Source organism: Puntigrus tetrazona, chromosome 15, assembly GCF_018831695.1.
Source record: "Puntigrus tetrazona isolate hp1 chromosome 15, ASM1883169v1, whole genome shotgun sequence".
NCBI classification, from domain to species: Eukaryota; Metazoa; Chordata; class Actinopteri; order Cypriniformes; family Cyprinidae; genus Puntigrus; species Puntigrus tetrazona.
In genome coordinates this window covers 4,588,676-4,609,504 of record NC_056713.1, presented here as the reverse complement: position 1 = coordinate 4,609,504, position 20,829 = coordinate 4,588,676, and the positions used below count along the sequence as shown (strand labels likewise).

The 20,829-nt window shown below is 37.3% G+C and overlaps 1 protein-coding gene across 6 annotated transcripts; it reads left to right on the top strand.

Moving 5' to 3' along the window:
* The first annotated feature begins 592 nt into the window (after nt 1-592).
* On the top strand, nt 593-19,006 carry igsf5b (immunoglobulin superfamily, member 5b). 6 transcript variants are annotated; one of them, XM_043259733.1, is made up of 10 exons: nt 593-711; nt 808-900; nt 1,666-1,731; nt 2,197-2,517; nt 11,705-11,998; nt 13,156-13,272; nt 16,737-16,761; nt 17,466-17,566; nt 18,145-18,209; nt 18,540-19,006. In XM_043259733.1, exons 2-10 carry the CDS (start codon nt 870-872, stop codon nt 18,642-18,644), a joined length of 1,125 nt encoding a protein of 374 aa, XP_043115668.1. In that variant the 5' UTR covers nt 593-711; nt 808-869; the 3' UTR covers nt 18,645-19,006. The 6 variants fall into 6 exon arrangements, with proteins under 6 accessions (XP_043115668.1, XP_043115669.1, XP_043115672.1 ...); XM_043259734.1 differs by having other exon boundaries at nt 661-900; nt 2,221-2,517; XM_043259732.1 differs by having other exon boundaries at nt 665-900.
* The last annotated feature ends 1,823 nt before the right edge of the window (nt 19,007-20,829 follow it).

Below are 20,829 nucleotides of genomic sequence, written 5' to 3'. Positions count from 1 at the left end.
TTTATTTTGGATGCGATTATTCATTTGACAGCACTAATAAAAATACAAACACTTTATGTAAAGTTTAAAATTTGCAAAAAAAACCCATACATTATGCTACAAAATAATAGTTTTGATTTGTTTGAGATTTCTGTTATTATCCTGAAATATGGAAAATCTTTAAGTCCAAAACTTCACTGTACTGTACTTCACAGGTCTTGTAATGAATGGTTGCATAAACGCTTCAGTTAGACTACACAATACAGTTCTAGGATGTAGAATTGTAGTTACAACCACATTAAAGTCAATGTTAAAATTAGACAGAAACACTGTGAAAGGACATCAGTCACAATTCCCTTTTTTGAGTCTATTGTGTCTGATTTTAATCTGAACATGTGACGTCAATACCTGCTGGAAGCCATTCTCGGTTGGCCTTTCTAATGCACTTTGTACGCAGACGGAAATTAATGGTTGGAAATACCCTGATTTACCAATAAAGAGTGAGTTTTACAGGCGCTGTCTGCTTCATTATGTTCTATTCTTGACACATTGTGTGTAAGAGCAGAAATGTTCTACCAGGGCGGTGCCAATTCAACAAACAGGATGTGACCCCAAAAAGATTCCCTAGAGATAGTGAATAGAAGACAAGGAGCGGGCCTCACATGTGACTTAACAATAGCAGCAAATTTGAGACATTATTTTAGGCCATCACTAAAATATTCCCCACAGCCGGTGAGTCACTGGTGGATATTTGCAGTGGTCAGTTCAAGGCTAAAAAGGCTGTTTTGCTTTCAGTAATATTTAACTGGTTCTGGCCACATCCCACAGTGCCCGTAGAAACTGCTGCTGTATTGACCGTGGGAACATGATTTACGTTTAACTCGTCTGGAATGCCGTATAACTCATCCTGGAATACTCAAGGTAAGAAGCAGCAGCAGGATCTGTTATTAGGGTGATGCTTTTGCGATGCATTTTGGTGACATGCGATAAACTATTAAGTGAGAAGCTGTGAATGGTGACTCAACATTTTAAGGTCAAACAGTGTTTTGTTCATATGCTGTCACGAATGGGCTTATATTGTTACCGTGTTAGCAGGATACTTCACCTGAACCCGAAATTAGTGACATTATTTTCATGAGAATCACACGCATTCTTAACAGTTACATTTTTTGAATTATTTTATTATACTTACAAAATACTTTCATGAATGTCTGTATTTAGGTTATGCACTTACATGAATGCTGAACAAAAAGTGTATATTTAGGCCCTGTAGCTAGTCACCATTTCTGATTTTGGTTTATTATGTTATATCTATTTTTTTGCCTGAGGTCCAGCAGCATGACAGATATTTTAGCGCAAAGAAAAATCATTTGTAATTTTGGAAGCTTTAGTTGAAGCATCGGTCGACGTACTCCTTTCAGAAGTATTACCATTTGTACATCAGGCAGTATTGTTTCTTTTTTTTTTTAATGTAAATCATATGTAATGCATAATGCATAACGTACATATATCTTAAAGTTTCATGGTATCACTTATAGCCTTTTTTTGTAACGCCGTAATTCAGTAAAATTGATTTGGTTATTTAAACGCCCATCTGGTCTTGTTGTAAACAAGGCTAAAAGCCTCTGCAATTTTATATAATGTGGCAATTGCAGATATTTTCTGTACTGTGTCCTTGCTGTGCAGAACAATGGCCTGACTGTTTCACTGGCAATATGCATGGCCACATCCTCCAGCTGTGTGTAATCCAAGGTGAGTGTGTCATCTGCTAAGTAAAGGCTTGCGTGTTTATCCAACTATACACGACTTTGCTTCCAAGAAAAATCGCCGTAGGATTAAAGTGGAACATACATTAACCGACGACTGGAGGAATAGCTGCTGACAATTCGTCTTTTTTAAATCACAGAAATAAATTACATGTCAAAAAACAATTGAATTGTAATGTTTCTCAAAATATGTTTTTACTGTAGTAAACATAGGATACTCCTTTCCAGAACGGTAGTTCTTTGAACATCACATTAATACAGAACGCACTCGAGAGCGTAAAAAGCAATGTGTCAAAATTCTAAAGAAGATCAAAAAAGTGTTTATCAAAGTGGATAGATGAAATGCCTCTTATATATTTTTTTTCTTGTCAAACAAAGAATGTGTGTCATGTCAGAAAGTGAGCAGCCATCACAGATTCCATTGTCTTCAGTTTGTCTCTCTTCTTCACAGCTGTAGCCTCTTTTATCCATCTAGAACCCAAGAACGTTACTGTGTTACGAGGCAGTCAGGTCCGCTTTAACTGCAGCACCGATGAATCCTGGGATGTCATGACGTGGCTGTTGGGTGGAAGGACAATCCTCACTATTTCGGTGGAACATGGTCCTCTGGGTAGAGATGAGAGTGTGTCCACAGTCAATCACTCCATGTCATCTCTGTCACTGTGGGAGTTAGTTCTGATGAACGCTTCCTTCAGCCTAACTGTGCAGGAAGTCACATGTGAACTGCTGCCAACGAAACCCGGCAGATCGTCATCAGCCCTGTTCGTACAAGGTATGTGAGCTTTTGTAAAACACACAATTAAATATCTGCCCGATCAATTATTAATGTCATTCTAACAAATTTGAACCTTTTCATCATTCATATTTAAGATTATAACTTAATCTGACTTTATTTTATTAACTGAAACTGGGCAGTTGATTTTTAGTTCCTCGCATGCTTTGCTGGATTAGAAGAAGAATGTTAAAATTAAATTGTATTTTATGGGATTTGAGAAACTGAAAATTTATGGTTGGGTTGTTGGTGACTTCATGAGTGTAGTATGCATATGTTGTGTCATTTAATGACTAATAATGGCAGTACTAGCATTAATGTATTGACCAGAAAGTTCATATTTGTTTATTGCATCTATACAAACTAAAACTCCAAAAAGTTTGGATTTTGGAAAAGTTGTTTATTTTTAGAGGTCGATTATTATTGTGCTTTGGATTCATTGTCTTACCTTTTAATCCAGTTGCACTTAAGCGACAATTTACAGACTGAAGAGCGAATATGCTCCTTTAAGATTTTCGGGTAGAGCGCATATTTTTCGGAATAATTCCAAACTGCCCATGTCCTGAAGCAGCAACACATCTTCACCATTCTTCCTGGGTTGCCAAATTATCCAGTGTCATCAGATTGTGAAGTCAAAAATAGTGACCTGCAAAAGAGGCCTGCAATTCCTTCCACACTGGCCTTGGGTCTTTGGTGACTTCCTGAATGAGTTTCCACTTGGACAAGGTTGGACAATTTTAAAAGGTCAGCAAAGGTTTGCTACTGTTGCTCCAATTGAAGATAAAGGCTCTGACTCTGGTTCTTTGGTGTCCATGAGGCTTTGAAATAGCTTTGTATCTCTTTCTAGATTGATGTATTCACCTTTTTCTTCATAATTTATTTAATAGTGGGCAACCATCTTCATACTGTTGAAAAAGTGTTCAGTTAACAGGGTTAGCAGTAAACAGGCCTAGTTGTGTCCAGCTGAATCCCATTTTGAATACAGTTTTATAGATTTGGAAATTAGAAGTAAATTCAAATACATTTTCAGATAAGCCCAGCTGGTATCATATTTTTATTCTTTTTTTTTTTTTGACTGAAGACATATTTACATAACAATATAAGCACCAGTGCTGTACCTGTTATAGACACTAGGAGGTCAACCATATGAGAATATTCATTCAATATTTTTTTCTTCCCCAGGAGATTATATCAAATCACATTTAACAAGATCTGCAGACACTTATCAGTGAAGCTTGTAAATTTGGTACTACAGTTTTTATTTTTTATTTTAAGAAGATCTTTAGTTAACTTAAATTTAGTGTGTTGCAGTTTTTGTAGTGTTGAACGGCACACAAGTCTGACATTTCTATGAATAAATAACATTACAAATGTTTTATTTGCACATTGCACAGTAAGAAGCAACAGTTACATTTATGACAAAAAACATGCCCGTTGCTTATTATATAATGGGCATACTGACACCATTCTGCAAGAATGACTCATTCTAAGAATGAGAAAAAAATCTTCATAAACCATTCATTGCCTATTTTGCTCCATAATAATGAAATCAAGATAACCTTCCTCATACATTGGTTATATGTTGATATAAAGTCCTGAGCCTTCTGCATGCAGAAGAGCTGTCGGTTTTAATACGAGATGGCTGATTTAGAGGTAAGCATCGACTAAGGTGTTTTTCATGCAGGAGAATTCATTTGCTGCTGGCCGGAGTAAAGACTGCTGCTCTGGCAGTTTTGACAGAGCATATGACATTGTCGATGCCAGAGCAAGGGCTCTTGGGATAGGAATCGATTGGCAGCCATTAAAAATACCTACTGCTAAGCCACTCTACCGGGGCGATAAACAGAGACAGAAAGCACAGCTCCACTCTAATCTTGGATTCAGTGGCCATCAGTGGCCATCTGGTACACTCATTTCTCATTTTAACTTGTCACTATTATGGGAACCAAAAATGACAGTCATATTGCTTTTTACTGCTATTGGAACAGACCTCTACTCTCAGTTCTTAAGTTCTTTAATATAATAAGCCAATATTTTTAAGTGTTCATACAATTTGTTTGTTATTTTTCTTTTTTTTGTCATATATAAATTTTTTCTATTATTTGTAGAAAGGTTCATTGATACAGTAGGAAGGAGGCAAGAAATAAACAGATTTTTAATTATAGAAAAACAAAAAACAAAAATGGAAGTAGCAGCTGCCTTGTCCATCTCACACACCTGTTACTCTCTTGTCCTCCACTGTTATCATATCTTGTTTCATCCTTTTGCGTCTCCTTTATGGAACTCAAAACTCAAGTGTGGTGCTCATTATCACTTGTACCACTGGTCTCCCTCTGTTTCCATGGCTCTTGACCCCATTGTGCTTGCCACATACCTATAATCCCCAGGGAAAGGGCCAACGTGGAGATCCTGGAACCATGGTGGTAAGGACAGAGCAGGTGAGAGAAAGGAGACAGAAGAGGAGAGATTGGCTCCCTAACACAATGACATTTGGTCAGAAGGTCAGCTAAAAGGCCCACACTCGTAATGTGATGCGATGGTACAGGATATCACTTGTTAGATGGCTTCACTCCTCCACCTGGAAAGTAACCTCCTATAACATTATAGTCTTTCCTTTCCACAGCTTTCTCAGAACGCTGGCCATTTGGTAATACATATAATATAAAAATTTTATGTGGGCTCCTAATCTCTCTCAATTTACTTAAAATACACAATCAGTCAGTTTAATGTAGATTAAAGACATATCTATTTAACCGGGCTTACACATAACACACTTACATGTTTCAAATATTCATATCTGTTAAAGAATTGTTAGGCTGCATTAATAAGGTAAACTGGAAAACTTCCCATAACACCCAATGTATTTGTTACATCATAATAAGAATAGCATCTACGCTAATATTAGTCACCAGATCCAGTCTTTATCCTGACCAGATGGTGAATCAGCACCTAGAGATGACCTTGACAGCCCTGAATATCAGCAGAAATCAGGACAGCTAGATGAGCCCCCAGAGACAGATCCCCAGTGAGCACCTCATCACCTAGACAGTTATCAGGACAAGACCACGGAACCCAGAATGAGTCCACTACACAATTAAACTTAGTTGCAACCTGGAATGAAACTGCTGGTTTTGTTGTGAACCCAGGGGCTGAAGTGCTTTGTAACAATACATTTGGGAACTTGTGCTTGGACTCATCAGACCATATTCTTTTGGTGGCTGTGTTCTTAGCTGTTGAACTTTTGAAATTGCTGTCAGCAATGCACAGAACCTTGTATGTCGAGGGGAAGCTGAACTGGCTTGAACACAGCTTTTCTGCCAATTTCTGAACAAACTAAACAATTTCTTTTCCCAAGCTCCACATGCTGTGCTTCTTTGTGGGTGGGGGAACAGATACGGTGGACTCAAGAGAGGGCATCATAGAAAATCCTAGGTGCTGCCTGTCCCTGCCAGGCAGAGATTGCATCCTAGGGGGTCCCTCTTTATTGCTGGAGGTTTTAACGGACCTGGTCTTTGTAGCCGCTACTGCAAATGACTGCAGCAGAGGGACGAGCATCATGCTTTGTGCTCTGGGGATTAGCTGTTCTGGATTCATTCGAAGACCTCCTGTTCTGGAGGCACAACAAGAGGAGGGGATGCTTTTTTATGTGGCAGACAGATGTCCCACACCTCTCCTTTCTTCTTCTGGAGGTCAAACCTCTTTCTCAGCACAGTAACAGAAGAGCCGAACAACTGGGCTGAACAGCCCACTTCAATCTGTTGAGAAAATCCAATTTCTCCCTGTCTCTGATACTCAAGAAATTTAGCGAGTAACCTCTTGCCTTTGATAATATGGGCCATGGTATGGCCGCAGCTTTGCACCACATCTTGTAAGATGTGTAGATTGAAATCTATTGCAGATTTCCTCCTAGACCACCAGGTCTGAATTACCAGCATCCAGCTGTGTATCCAGCTCCTTAAGTAATTCAAGACGATAGACCATCAACAATGAAGAACATTAAGTGGCCTTACCACTAGTGCCAAAGGCTATATTTTGGGGCACAAAGAAGCAGTAAAGTGTTCTATTTTTCAAGAGAGAGGGTAGCTGGTGAGAGAGTGGTCCATCTGTTCTTGCAGGTGGTGAACCATTGATCATGGAAGGGTTAGAGAGCCCAAGCCCCTCCATTTTACTCATATCAAGAATTGGGGGCTTGCTATGGGGAAATGTTTTCCATGTCTGTGATGCTTGCAGGCAAAGAGGGAAGCAGTTGCTTCACTGGGGGAAAATGGGAAAGGAGCCTTTCCCCGTCATATATATCCAGGTAACTACTGGGTCCCCAGGAGTTACAGCCCAAGCAATTCAAGGTTTAACTGCTGCATGCTTACAAATCTTGACCAAGTTGCAATTCACCACCATTGAGGCCACATCGCCGCTGTGCGCACTCGCGACACTTGGGCTGCAGATACTATAGCGTTATTTTTCCTAATCATCTGGTATATCTCAGAGGAGGTGAGCTAACATCTCCTCATCTTCCTTTTCATCTCTTCCGTCAGCAGCTGCTGGTGTAAAAATCTGTGTAAACTCAGGGGAATCTGAATCCATAATTTCCCCCCATGAAGGAAGATCCTGCCGGGAAGAGGTTTGGGTTCCTTCGCGGAAGGAGGGACAGCAGAGAGAACCGTAATCTCTGTATGATACAGCCAACCGAAGCCTTTTTTCTCGAATCCTGGGTGTCATTACTTGACAGTGGATGCAACTTTCCACATCCACCAGCACGGCCAGAGCAATCTTGACACCCATGCATGCAATACATATCGATTGTGAATCCCCACCCGAGATTAAGAATCCACATGCAACAAAGCCCATTTAGCTTTCTCTGCAGCAATCTTGGACACTGACATGGTAAGACAAATAAACATACCCTGCCTTAACATATATGAATCCACAACAAATCCTTGACAGTACATTTACGAACTGAGAGCAGTGCAGCCTTGGTGCTAAAGGAACGTCAAAGAACAAGAATGCCAACTGTATTTAACTGTAAATGTCCTATCTTTCTCAGTATTTATCTAAAGATACGTCACCAAATCAATCCTTTTTCAAGACCCTACCTGATTTACTCCTCATTAATTCAGCTATTCTGTGACTGCAACTAAACCACAGCTCAGCTAAAAACCATAGAAGTGACCTGACACTCTCTATATATATCACCAAGATCACAAATTTGACTTGGTATATGTCCCTATTAACAGTAGTGCATGTTTAATAGAGCTGTTCCCTGTGGATGTGGGGCAGCTTTGGAATTAATTGGGCGTCTTGGCGTTTTCTGTTAGCAGTCAGCATCTCTCGCAGTGATTTGTGGCACACTGGGTCAGACGTACAGTTGGAGGGCACCCACAAATCTTCAGGGAACCACAAATCCTTCTCTCTCCTCTCATTACAAAAGCCTTCTATTCATTTGCATGTGCAGGACTAAACACGATAGCTGTTTCTCTTAAAGACAGACTGGCCCATGTGTGTGTGGGCACAAGCATTATTGTTCTTGCCTTCTATTTCTATATTGGCTTTTGTATCGATGAAAAAAATGTAAAAAGGTCAAGAAGTACCACAATGTTTTGAACACTGAATTTTTTTTGGCACATACGTTGTTAGGTAGATTGTGACCTCCATGTAAATTTGCTTAGTAATGTGTATTCTGTACCATTTTAACGGCCCTGTCAGTTATCTTAACATAATGTCACTGTTAACATAATTGTTTAATTTCTATGTTTAATTCCTACTGTAACATAACGTGTTTGCATAATGATTTAACAGCTTGTTAAAAACGTATCTTTATAAAAGTTTAAAATGTTAAGATTTGGGACGTGGGAAGTGATTTCATACAAAACCACCACCTCATAAATAGTTTCATGTGAGACCTAGTTGGCCTTTGTCAACATCATACTCTAAAAACCAACCTATACATGCAATTCACCGCAGTATCAACACACTCACATGGCAGTTTGTAACTATATTGAATAGTAATTGCGAATAGCATTTAGGATAAATAATATAAGAACTGAGACATAGCTTGCCTCTTATCCATATTTACTTTCTGCATGGCTTTCCTCAATGAATTAGCTTGGCAAGAGAATCCGATTTAGGATGTAAATCAGGAAAGGCTAAACGTGTGTCAGCCTTTCGGACGCAGGATTGCTCACAAAGCTTTTCATTAGAGGCATGGGCGGCCATACTTCTTCCAGATTAAATGCTGTCTCATACACAGTAATTTTCTCTGCCTGGCCCTCCTGCTGGAAAAAAATCACCCAGCTGACAAGGGAAGAGCTGCCCAGCTTTCAAATTACACTGTCAGGACCAGACACAGGCTTAGCGGACGATATTTATGTAACTCTCATTGTTATCACCAAAAAATACAGTATTTAATAATCTGTATTCTTATTTGAACTTGTAACTTACTTTGACTTACACTGCCCTCCAAAAGTTTAGAAAAACAAAATGGTTTTGGATGATACCAACATGAATCTTTATAGTTTTTTTTATGCAAATACTATATATTAAAGTTAACATTATCATTAAAGACCAGCAATAATAACTTTCATTTTGATTACGTAATAATGGCAATATATACATGTCAAAGACTAGCTACTATGGGAGGAACTGGACCGTAAGAAGTGTCTAACCAGTGTGAATCATCTTCAGCAGCCTTCGAGTAATATATCAAGTCAATGTATGAATAAAGTGATAGCTTGGATGCTCAGATTATGCAGAGCTGTAATAGCTGCTAATGGTGGGCATTTTGATTAATCGAAAATTTGTATATAGTATATTATACACAGAAAGTATTTTCCATGTATAAACTGTTTATGTCATAAAATATGTTTATTTGCCAATAGGAATTAAAAAATTCATGTCAATATTGTCCAATACCCCACTTTTCTAGGGCGTTTCCAAACTTTTGGAGGGCAGTATATCACTCAGATTATACTGTGTATGTTGTCATTGTTGATATGTATTTACTGTACATGTAACTACAAAAACATACATTTATGAATGTTTGGGTAGATGCCGAAACATGCAATATACTGGAAATATACTTTATTACATGAATGAAAAGCAAAAGTTGTCCAAAATGACGAAGCTGTATTGCATTGTTTACTACTATGAGCCTTATTAACAAGACTTGAGCACTCGACAGCTGTGCTGAATAAATGTTTGTGTCTGTCATGTGACAATTTAGCATACTATATCTGAAACATTTGTTGCTTATTGTATGCTGTTTTGCACACTATTTCTTAAAAATAGTAGGCAGTATGCACTGTATACTGGGTAGTAAGCAGTAAGCAAGTGTGCCATTTCGAACAGTGTTAATGAGTGAATCACTGAATCATTTATTCAACCAGTTCGTTCAAGAAGATCTTTCACTTAACACTTGCTCAGAGATGCAAAACAGTGCTATTATCTTTGTTTGGAACTGTTTTCGTTGGCAAAGTTTGAGCATCTTGAAAAACGGTACCCTTTGTGTCATATAGATATAGAAGTTTATATGAAATTATATAAATATAAAAAACATACAGAAGCATGTTTGCTGTGTACAATTTAAAAATACCTGAAATTTTGAGTTTTAATAGACTTTGAGTGTGATTTGGTGATATAGCCTACTTGAAAATGCCAGATCATGCATCATTAAAACAACACTTACCATATACCTATACCATAACAAAGTATTATTACTTCGTTACAGTACACCACTGGCTATGCATATTTTTAGAATAAATAGTATGGCATATGAGGTGGCCTACATTATAAGACAATCAGTAGCCTTACACAGTATAGCCTTTACAAATGAATTGCTCTGGTCAAGAGAAAGCGAAAAATTCTACTAATTATGCAGCTGTCTATAACAATCCACCGTTGTACCTTTTGTTTCTCTTTCCAGGGTGAATAAAAAAGCCTGTAATGTGGGCTTTTAAAAGAGACAATTTGGCTGTCACACATTTACCAGTCACACATCAACCAGTCAATTATGAACCATCAGTCTTTTAAAAAAGAATACAATCACGTCTGCTTTTAGTGGAAAGAAAATCATATACAGGAGCTGCAAAAAGGATTTAACACCTGAGCTGCAATGCAATATTTAATGAAACATCAAACCAAGTGACATTAATTAATAATAATATTAATAGTAATATATAGAAGAATTATTCCCAAGCAAAACATAATGCTTTTTATCACCTGAACATAAAAGGCTACTGAACTGAAGCAGCTTTTAGGTTCACTTGATTATTCATGTCACTTTTTTAGAACGTGAGCATCAAATATTATACAGCAACATTTGCTTGTATTGCATTTTATTGCTTTAAATAATTATTATAGTGTAAACATTACTATGCAAGATATAGAGTGACAACTGATCTGTATGTATTTTATGTCTGTTGTACTGCTATCAAGACAGTATGAGCTATAAAAGCTGAATGCATCAAATATGATATGATGCGTAACATAAAATCTATACTTTACAAATGTACAGACCCTTAAATAGACACAATACAATGCACAGTTTAAAAATGAAAACGAAAAACACCTGTGAAAAATGCTACACAGTCTCGCAAACAATTTGTACTTATTTCATGTGATGGCTATTTCATACAAATTCATATGACCTCACTAAACCCCAGTGATGGGTAGGTTAAGGGGTTAGTTAAGGGGTTTGGGTTAAAGGGTTAGTTATAGGTCATTCATACAAATTTGTGCAAATTGGCAACTCGTAAAACAATGCATACAATTTAGAAAGATTTTATGAATTTTATGAAATGTCATGAGATTGGGCTACAAAAATCAAAAGCTACAAACATCTAAAATGTTGTTTTTACAGATTTTTTGGGGTGTTGGTGTTTTGTTATTTAATGCAAAAACATTACAACTATTTAGATTTTGACGGCAGAATGCAAAAGTTATGCATACCTCGAGTATGTTGTGTTTACTCGCAAACGTTGTGGTTCTTGCAAAACTTCTGTTGGAAATAATATATCGCTAGCAGTACAAAATAGTGAGTTAGTTTTACGAGGTAATGTAAAAGCGCTGAAATTAATTTTGTTCTCAAATATATTTTTTTCATAAGAGTGCGCACAAAAATAATAACATTTAGTATTGATGTTGAAATATTTTACCAGTTGAGAAAATATAACTCAAAATGCATTTTTGCATTTAGAAAAAGGAAATGTCAGGATTTTGGAGACTGATCAGTCAGCTGAAGAGGGAATGCTTGTTATCTTCCACTGCCAAGCGACTGGCTGGTATCCGGACCCTTCGGTGTCCTGGGTGGTCAACGGCACCACTGTGGACAGGGGTGACTACAACACCAGCAGTCTTCAGGACCCTGACGGCCTTTTCAGCTCCTCCAGTGTGCTTCAGATGACAGCAGAGATGAGCACTTGGGTGGAGTGTTGGGCTTCTGTGTCTGCCGCTCGAGCCCACCAGAGTAGCAGTGTCAAGCTGACTGTAGGTAAGAGTGAACGGATGTTAATGAGCTCCTCATGGACATAAACTAAAAGCATGAATTGTTTTCATTTTTTTTTTTTTTTACAATTGCTAGCACCCATTTTTCAAGGTCACTTTTATTAGTACTCTTCACACAGTGAGCACAAACTCAATCTATGTGGGCTAAACTGGGATTAAACAAAAATATGGAAATATACTGCAAAACATAATGCGATATATTACATAATGCATTTGTATGTATTGGAAACTAGTGCCTATATTTTTCTATATACAGCAATATATGTATTGACAATATATGGCTATATATTGATACATCCAAACATATTTAGAAATGAAGACAAAGTTAAATCTAATGTGCATAATGTTTGTTCCTTTATTGAGTATATATTGCACATAGATCCCAGCATGCTTTGCCTCTGACTGTTAAAGGAGAGTACATATGTTAAAAGTAAGTGTAAGCTCAATATTGCTCAATAAATGTAAAGGGATTTCTAGTATGTGTAAGTTTGTGGGGTTACGAATGTACAAAACTGGCCAAATTATAAATTGCTTTATTTAAAAGGTTATGGCTTTTGACATTCCAACACAGTTATGATTTGCTTTATTATTGTATGTTAGTTTAAACAAGACACATCTATCTATCTATCTATCTATCTATCTATCTATCTATCTATATATACATACATATACATATACACACATTTAATATATTGATAATATATTTAATATATTGACATTGAAATATATTTTCTTTGTGTAAGTGTAGATAATAGGTTTTGGTAATTTTACTGTATTTTGCAAGAAAAATTTCACTACTGTGCCAAACTGTAAGAAATGTGTTTCAAATGTGTTGCAGTTGCAAACAACTGTAATGTGGAGGATATTAATGATGAGGGAAGCTCCTTACATTATATCCATTTCTAAAATACTACAAAAATGCTAAATATCCCAAAATCAAATTCATTAAGGTAAAAAAGATGTCTTCAATTTTATTTTAGAGCTAATGTTATGATACAAATGACAGATTATGTGATATAAATGACAGTAATTACAGTGGGCTGTAAATAATTTCTCTTCTTCAGCTACAAAATACTGAATAAAAAGCACTGGGTCAATTATGTCCATATAAAATGGCTGTAAATGTATGAATGTGTTTCACAGTGGCACCGGAAACTCCACAGGACTACACCGTTGTGATCGCTGTGATAGTGTCAGTGTGTACCATCATTCTTCTGGCAGTGCTCATCCTTATCTTGTGCTACAGAAAAAAAGTGACAAGTAAGCAAATCCGTTTTACATTTCTCTTAAAAGTTCCCTTTTAAACTCTTCCGCAAGTTATTAAACCAATGAAGGAAGTTAAAGCAGTGCTTGCCATAAATTGGACTAACAGCAAGGACACACTGTAGGTTGAGCTGTCAGCAGTGAGGCAGTTTAAAGCTTTTACTGCATCATTCACCTGTCCTGCAATGTGCTTACACAGCATTTAGGAAAACGCTTAAACTGTTTAAGTCAGAAAACCTATTAACGAAGTCTTTGTTCTAAAGGTTCTTTGTTATTATCTTTTTACTTAGTTAAATTTGAGAAATGTTCAAACAATGCTATGAAAATATATTACAGCACGCTCCTGTACTTTAAAATGCCATTTAACAGCTGATTTTTAAATTTATTATTTTATTATTAACTGGGAACTGTCACCTGTTTTGTCTCCTATTATAAGCCATTTCACACATTTAACAAGAACTTGATCATTATCTAGTCTTGTGTGAACTCTGCACATTATTACAAGTATGGTAGAACCATCATTTCCACAACAAAAGAGTGCTTAGTAAGTAATCTCCCTGATTTTTATCAATTCCTTAGCGCATCCAATACAGCAAAAAAAACTTGATGATGTAACAGAAACCCTTTTTTTAAGCACTTTAGATACAGTTGCTCCTTTACGCTTAAGAAAGACGAAAGAAAATAATCTGACTCTGTGATATAATGAGAACACTTGCACCCTAAAGAGAACAGCCCGGAAAATGGAGTGCAGCTGGAGAAAAACTAAATTAGAAGTATTTTGTATTGCCTGGCGGGAGAGTATCCTGTCATATAGAAAATCATTAAAAACTGCTAGATTATTTTTAGTCTCTTTTAGAAGAAAACAAACAGAAGCCCTTGTATTTATTCAATACAGTGACTAAATTACCGAAAAATATAGTGCCAACAGGTACTTACATTCCCCAAGAGTACAGCATTAATGACTTATGGATAGTAAGAGATAAATAAGGCACTTAAACAGTGCAAATAAAGAATGTAGTGCAAAGAGATTATCAGTGTAAGAATAATAACTCAGAGAGCAGTTATATTTAATTGGATCCTGGGATGTGAGAGGATGAGGGTCAGTGGTCAGTGGTACATGGGGGCAAGAAGAGGAGTGTGGTCAAGGAAGGGAGGGAGTTCAGTTTCCTGACAGCCTGTTTTATGCAGCTGTCCTTCAGTCTACTGGTCCTAGCCTGGAGACTCTGCAGTCTCCTCCTTGATGGCAGCAGACTGAAGAAGCTGTGTGTCGGGTGGGTAGGATCACCTGCAAAGCAGCTGGTCAGGATGCTCTCAATGGTGCCTCTGTAGAAGGTGCACATGATGAAGTAGAGACACTGCTGTGCTTTCCTGGCCAGTGCTGTGGTGTTAACAGTCCAAGAGAGGTCCTCAGTGATGTGAACACACAGGAACACAGTGCTGCTCACTCTCTCCACAACCGCACCATTGATGATCGGACTAGCATGTTCAAACGCGTTTACTCTACTGAAATCAACAACAATCTCCTTCGTCTCCACATTCAGACTAGATATGGTGCATAACTAGCCGTTAAAATTACTTCATGAGAATAGGGGTAAGTGCAACTGTATGGTAATCATTGAAGCAGGGTGAGATGACTTCTTTGGGACTGGAATGATGGTGGTAGCTTTGAGGCATGTGGGGACAACTGCCTGACTAAGCGAGGTGGAAATGTCTTTGAAAACATCTGTGAGTTCCGTTGCACAGTCTCTCAGAACATGGCCAGGAATATTGTCAGGACCCGGAGCTTTGCATGCCTTGACCCTGCTGAAGGTTCTTCTCACACTGTCTGGGCATAGCATCATCACCTGTTGGGAGGAGGTGGAGTCTTCTGTGCTGTGGTGCTGCTTACTGCCTCAAAGTGAGCAAAGAAGGTGTTCAGCTTGTTCAGCAGTGAGATGGAGCTGTTGCAGGTCTGCGGTAGGGGCTTGTAGTCTGTGATGGTCTGGATCCCCTGCCACAGGCTGTCACTGAAATGATGGGATAACCTTCTGCAGTACTATATCTTGGCCTCTCTGATGCCATGGGACAGGTTGGTCATAGCTGTCTTAAGGCCCTCCTCATCTCCAGATCTAAAGTCAGCATTCAAGCCTTTAGGGGTCTGTAGACCTCTCCTGTCAGGCCATGGCTTCTGGTTGGCCCAGACTTTGTGACTGTTACATCATTGATGATGTAGGATGAAACAGTCTCTGTGTACCCCTGGAGGTTTGTGGTGTTATTGTATGTGGCAGCCTACTTGAACATACTCCAGTCAGTGGTGTTAAAACAGTCTTGAAGGGCCTATGATGACCCTTCTGGCCACATTTGAATCTGTTTGTGAACCGGTTTGGTGACTTTGATGACTGGTCTGTATGCAGGCATTAGCATGGCTGTGATGTGGTCTGAGGCACCGATATGGGGGAAGGGTAGAGCCTTGTAAGATCCTCTCTGTGTGGTGTAAGCAAAGTCCAGGGTGTTGTTTCACCTTGTAGGAAAATCTATATGTTGTATAATCTATATGGTGCATTTTTGGGAATCCCCAGCCAAGATGAGAAAGGCATCTTGATGGGCTGTCTGCTGCTTACTGATGTGCTGGTATAGACCATTTAGTGCCTCACTCCTGTTCTTGTTGTTGGAGCTGGGAGAGATATATACAGCAACAATATTATGGCTGTATATTCCCTCGGTAGATAGAATGGCCGTCACTTAATAATCATGAGCTTCACCAGAGATGAGCAGTGTTTGACTGCGCATTGCAGCACCATGCGTTGTAAATGTAAACGCAAAGGCTGCAGCCATGGGTCTTACCTCCCTTGATGAGAACTCTGTCCACCTGATAGCATGTTAGTGAGTCGAGCTGAACGGCGCGGGCTGATATGCTGTCGTTGAGCCATGTTTCCGTGAACACAAAAACACAACAGTCTCTTGCAGTCCTCTTTGTTGAGTGTAGTAGTCTGATTTAGTCCAGTTTATTGTCCAAAGAGCGTGTGTTCTCCAACACGATGGTGGGGATAGCTGGCTTGTGTGGTTTAGCCGCTAGCCTAGCCCGGATACCTCTGTACTTACCCCTCTTTTGCTTCCTCTCACACCGCTTGTGGCACCTGGAGCAGACTGTTGTCTCTCAGCTCTTCAGCTAATGCAGAGGTTAACTCTAAAATTGTGGTTCTGCCGATATTCAGTAGAAACTTGCAACTGTATGCATGTTTTAGAGCAGGTAGATGCAATGGATATATATATATATATATATATATATATATATATATATATATATATATATATATCACACACACAAAATTCTGGAATTGGTTACTGTCTCATATCCAGCTACTCAAGTTTGTTACCAGTTGACTAATGCTGCCCAAGGTTAAAATATCATAGTTATCAATATCAAGTTACATGTATTGTATAACGTATTGTTATTCTCTTTTCTATTCTATTCTCTATAGAATCGAGCTCTGAAAATAAAGTCAGGTAAGACATTTTTGTTCATACCATGCCATGATTTAAGGCTTTTTGAATGCATCAATTTGACTTCTGTTTAACTTGTAACATCTAGAAGAAGGAAAAATCTCCATAAGTTAATCTTTCTGAATATTGCATCTGCTAGTGCTGAGAGACACACAAGGGCAATAATCATATCACACTACCGTTGTGCTACATGAACAGATATCTCTATGTTTGAATTCTATTTTTTTCACAGTAAATGCATACACAAAATGACTAAAAATCTTTTGCAACTACGCAGTACTATTACACATTTTCAAGAAATTGAATCAACAGCCTTTAGACACAGCATTTTCCATAAATTCCAAACACTGCTACAAAATTACATGCCAACATAGAACTACCATACTACTGAGATTTCTAGTTTCTTTATTCATGTCCTACTTCATTTTCAAGAATGTGGAGTATGAAATACTATTTTGTACAGAAATCAATTTATGATATGTACTGCACACTATACAGTACAGTGTGCTTGTGTTAGCCACTGACTCTTACATTGCAGTCAAATATTATTTAACATCCCTAAACCAACTATACGTAGCCACTATGCAACTTTATATTAAATCAGGTATTAAGTTAAATCAGGTAGCAATGGCTTAGTAAAATTAGCACTTTTCAGATTGTGGCTTGAGAAAAAAAGTTTAATGTATTGCATTTGTGTTTCTTGTTAGCCCCTCTTTGTGGACTGTCAATTTAAGCAGTGGGAGGTGGTCTGTTGCTGATGAAACCAGTGGAAAAGTTAACCTAGGATACCACACTGAAGACGTAACAAGTAATAGCATATCCAAACAGAACATCCAGTGAAATTATGTATTATGCAAAAAATATATGATTATGTCTACTTTATGCTTTAACAAAAATCTTTTAAGAACCGCTAGTTTCTCTGAGAGTGGGCGGAACTAATGTGCTAATGCCAATCTCATTGGCTGGTGCTTACCTTTTGTCATCCCTGTTCTGATTTCAAATCGTTTTGAGTGAACGCAGACAACGTGATTAATACTCATGAACCCATTAGCTCATTAATCCTAGTGCATTTTATATTGTTATTAATAGAAGAAATCATAGTAGTTTTATTACTAATAATTTTCATTTTTACTGAAACATAAAAATAGTGTAGATTAGTGTAAAATGTTTTATAATAACAATTTATTCTATTTAGTGTCCATTTCATTCATTTAACATGTTTAATATTGGGGATATCCAAGTTATTTGACATATTCTTTTTTTTTTAAAGTAACAGAATAGTTATTTTCTCTTACTATTTGTGAGAAGAAACGAATAACAATAACTACTTAATTTTTTAAAGTGACGTGCCCAAAACTGAATACACACAGTGTTCTTCACCCTCAGGTTTAGGACACCATGACCTCAGGAACAAAGCCGGCGACACGACAAACATCATCAGTCCTCCGCGGGTAAGAGGAGAGAGAATTACAGACTCTGCATTATTCAAAACTAGTGGTGGGATTTCTGACACCTCCTGCCTCACACCTGGGAAAAACACTCGTCATCTGTCTATTTGTGAAGAAAGATTCAGTCAAACAATTAAGTACTGTAAATCTGTAAAAAATGTCATATACTTTCTGCAAGCTTACTGTGATTACATACTATTTTTAGATTGTTAAAAAAATTACATTAATGCTGGGTCATTTACAGGAAACAACCTTGTAATTTAAGCATTTCATTTAAAACTGATAAACCCTATTTTTATGCCTCATGCAAGATTGATCTTTTGTTCTCAACAGGTTCCTGATATCATCATTTTCCGCTCTTCAGATCAGAAAAAGGAGGACTTTTCTAACTTATACTACAAGGGAGGAAAGACAGTCCGAAGGGTCACCACTGTTTGACCTCAGGATCAACCCCGCATCAACCACCTGCTGCAAGAAGAAACTAGCTTTCTGTTCACAAAAATTCAGCCATATTAAATCAGCCATATCAACACTGCATATGAGAGTTTATTTGCAAATTTTTTATTTATTTTTTCTTTCAAAAAGTGTTTTTTTCACCCATGTTTTTATTGTGTTTAATTATGTCAGTTAGCTAATAAAAACAACCCAACTGCAATCTGATTGAGATTAATCGGAATGCAAAAGGAAAAAAATATTTCTGAGAATTTTTTGCAAATAAACTCTTCATATGTTCTTTTTCATAGTCAACTGAACTGGATGTGATTATTTTGTACATTATACAAATGAAAATATTTAAGTTATTAGTTTTTGTTGATTGATACTTTACACGGTTGTCAGTGTCTGCATCTTCATTAGAATATTGAGGGCTGCAGTGAAGTATTTTAGTGGGCCAAAACAAGAAGCTGTCATTTTCCTGGTTCCATCAACAGAAAACCAACTGTATTTTTCCAGTGGCTTGTGGAATATTGCAGAAAATAAGCTTTGAGACCACCAAACATTTTTCTCATCATAATAGTTATTACAAATCTCTACAACTACAAATAAATAAAATTGGCAGAAGTAAAATAATATAGGCTGTAAATAAATATAGGCTATTAATAAATTCTTATTAAAAAATTCCTGACAAGTTTGCAGGAGTCTGAGTGAGTCTGGGGTAGAGCCTTGCGTTTCAGCCAATAACAGACCAAAACCATCAGAACCTTCCGTTGCAGGGGCGGGCCCCAACTGTGCTTGCTTTGACTGTCAATCTCCGGTGTTGTCGTTTTGAATCAGCACAGCATTTCAACATTTTAGTGAATGTGAGCTATGCACATTCTGTAAGTTTCTAAAACACAAGCACACGGTTCAGTTGAATGGGAAAAATTGCTCTTAGTGAAGCTAAAGTAAACCTCATTACTAACAACAACATTGAAATAAGAGTGCATGCATTTTATGTTCATTGGGCAAGCATCTTCAACCATGATTTATCTGTCAATCAGATGCATTTAAAAACACTTTTTTCTATGTGCGTGCATATACAGAATATATATATATATATTCTGAGGGTTCAAGTAAGGTAAGGTTCAAGTTGTTTCTTTCCCTTCATGTTTTTTCCTGCTGGCTGCTCGTCAGTCATGGATGGCAACTGCTGAATAAATTAGGGTCACTCTCAGTAGGTCAAACAAAGCTGTCGCGATATGAGAGGGTGATAACATAACCCTTTTGTTTTTGTTTGGGTCTCCAGACCAGTGTTATCTTTCCTAGACCTGCTTGTGTTACTGAGGTTTTCATTTGCCATTCACAAGTGCTGGATGGATGTCAGGGTCAAGCAGACTGTTTCTCTGGGGTGATTTACAGAGGCCACTGTTTGTCTGTCAAAGACTTCTGCATCATTGCTTCTGAAGTCTGTTTTCATTCTTTCTGCTTGTTTTATTTCACGGGATGGTCTCTCTCTGTTCTGTAAAAATGTTGCAGAGCAGTATTGTGCACTTTGGTTGGTTGATGTTCTTTTTGCAATTAATTTTTTTTATTATATAACAATTGTTTTTATATAACAATTTCAGTATTGTTATTAATAGTTGTACTAAGAGTTATTTATTTTTTTTATATTTTTCAGTTTTTGTTTTACTACTAGTTTAATTTTAAGTAATTTTATTGTAAACATTTTTAGTATCATTCATTTTTGTTTAATATTTTAATATTTCAGTTACCTTTATAGTTGTATTTGTACATAATTACATTTATTTTTTAGCTCATTACCTAGAAATAATTGTGTTTCATTACATTTAGTTTAGTTTAGTTTTATTTTATTTTAGCTAACAACAGTAACCCTGCCTAAAATATTAAAACTACAATTTTAAAATATTCCAAACATTCTGCAACTGCATTCAGTTATTCCATATTTTAACATGCAGTGAATGTTACAGTGCGTCTCAGAAACATATTTCTGTTGTATCTGCCACATGAGATGTAGGCACTGGCTGCAGTGATGTAAATGAAAACATCTAATCATCACCATAAATATTTATTCATGCATATTAGAACCCAGCCAACACATAAAGGTTTTCGCCTCCAAACAATGATTCAGTCTTTATGTAATTGACCTCAGATGAATGAACCCTTTTGGAATCAGTCACGGTACTTT